This window comes from Macrobrachium rosenbergii, chromosome 56 (assembly GCF_040412425.1).
Source record: "Macrobrachium rosenbergii isolate ZJJX-2024 chromosome 56, ASM4041242v1, whole genome shotgun sequence".
Classification (NCBI taxonomy): domain Eukaryota; kingdom Metazoa; phylum Arthropoda; class Malacostraca; order Decapoda; family Palaemonidae; genus Macrobrachium; species Macrobrachium rosenbergii.
Genome location: NC_089796.1, coordinates 56,313,736 through 56,314,631, shown reverse-complemented (window position 1 = coordinate 56,314,631; position 896 = coordinate 56,313,736). Strand labels below are relative to the sequence as shown.

Genomic DNA, 896 nt, shown 5'->3' with positions numbered 1-896 from the left:
AAGCCAAAACGACGAGCAATGTAATGCCCATCTCGCGCAAGCTATTGTTCACTTGCTATTGGCGTCTTAGGCAGCTGCTGACGAGCCCATTGTTCATGTTGCACAAGGTAGAAAGAAGGGTTCGTTCAAGAAATTGGTTTAAAATAGGTACCAATATCTAGCTCAGGAAGCTCTACTGTTAGACGAATACCTCGACTTTAGCTATGTCGTATTGGCGACTGACACCGTTTATTTAATTAAATAAAGTTGACAGTAATGGAAATAATGATACAACTGAAGAATTACATGAAACATTAATTGGATAAGAAAAACAGTCTTAGGAGTACTGAAATAAGTTACAGGATATCGGTTCAGATGTAATCACAAGCAACGTATAATATATTACTTACCCTGCCGGTTTACTTTTTACACGTTCCAAAACCTCCCTTAGAGTTTCATTGCACTCACTCAGCATACGCTCACCAGTTTCCCGATCTGAAAAAATGAGATGGTCACTGCAATCCACTAGCGGAGAAGCTATTCCGTAGGCATGTGTGTCCATTATCAGTAATAATAATAATAATAATAATAATAATAATAATAATAATAATAATAATAATAATAATAATAAAACTAAACAAATGTTTTAGTTTTCATGAAGATGGAAAAAGAAACCCACATGATTCTTGTGTATAACTTGTTTACTGATAAATATTTACATATTACTTTGATCTCGAGCACTTTCAGGTCGTAACTGTGACCCTTTTTCAAGAGATGAGGTAGTCAGGCTGGTTCAAGGCCCAGCAATCTTCTGGAACTTCTTGTTGTTGTTGTTGTATTGTATTAAGCCAACTCTTGTGTTGGCACGGGCCTTTCCCTTGTTTGGCCCGTAGTAACTTCTCCCCGTGCTGTCATTT

At 37.1% G+C, this 896-nt stretch overlaps 1 protein-coding gene across 1 annotated transcript in view; it reads right to left on the bottom strand.

Moving 5' to 3' along the window:
- Positions 1-331: 331 nt before the first annotated feature.
- Positions 332-896, bottom strand: part of LOC136836492 (uncharacterized) — an 11,082-nt gene continuing 10,517 nt past the window's right edge. Inside the window, exon 6 of the mRNA XM_067100825.1 lies at positions 332-474. Within this exon, the coding sequence (XP_066956926.1) occupies positions 386-474 (89 nt within the window). The 3' untranslated portion in view covers positions 332-385. The remainder of the gene's footprint in view (positions 475-896) is intronic.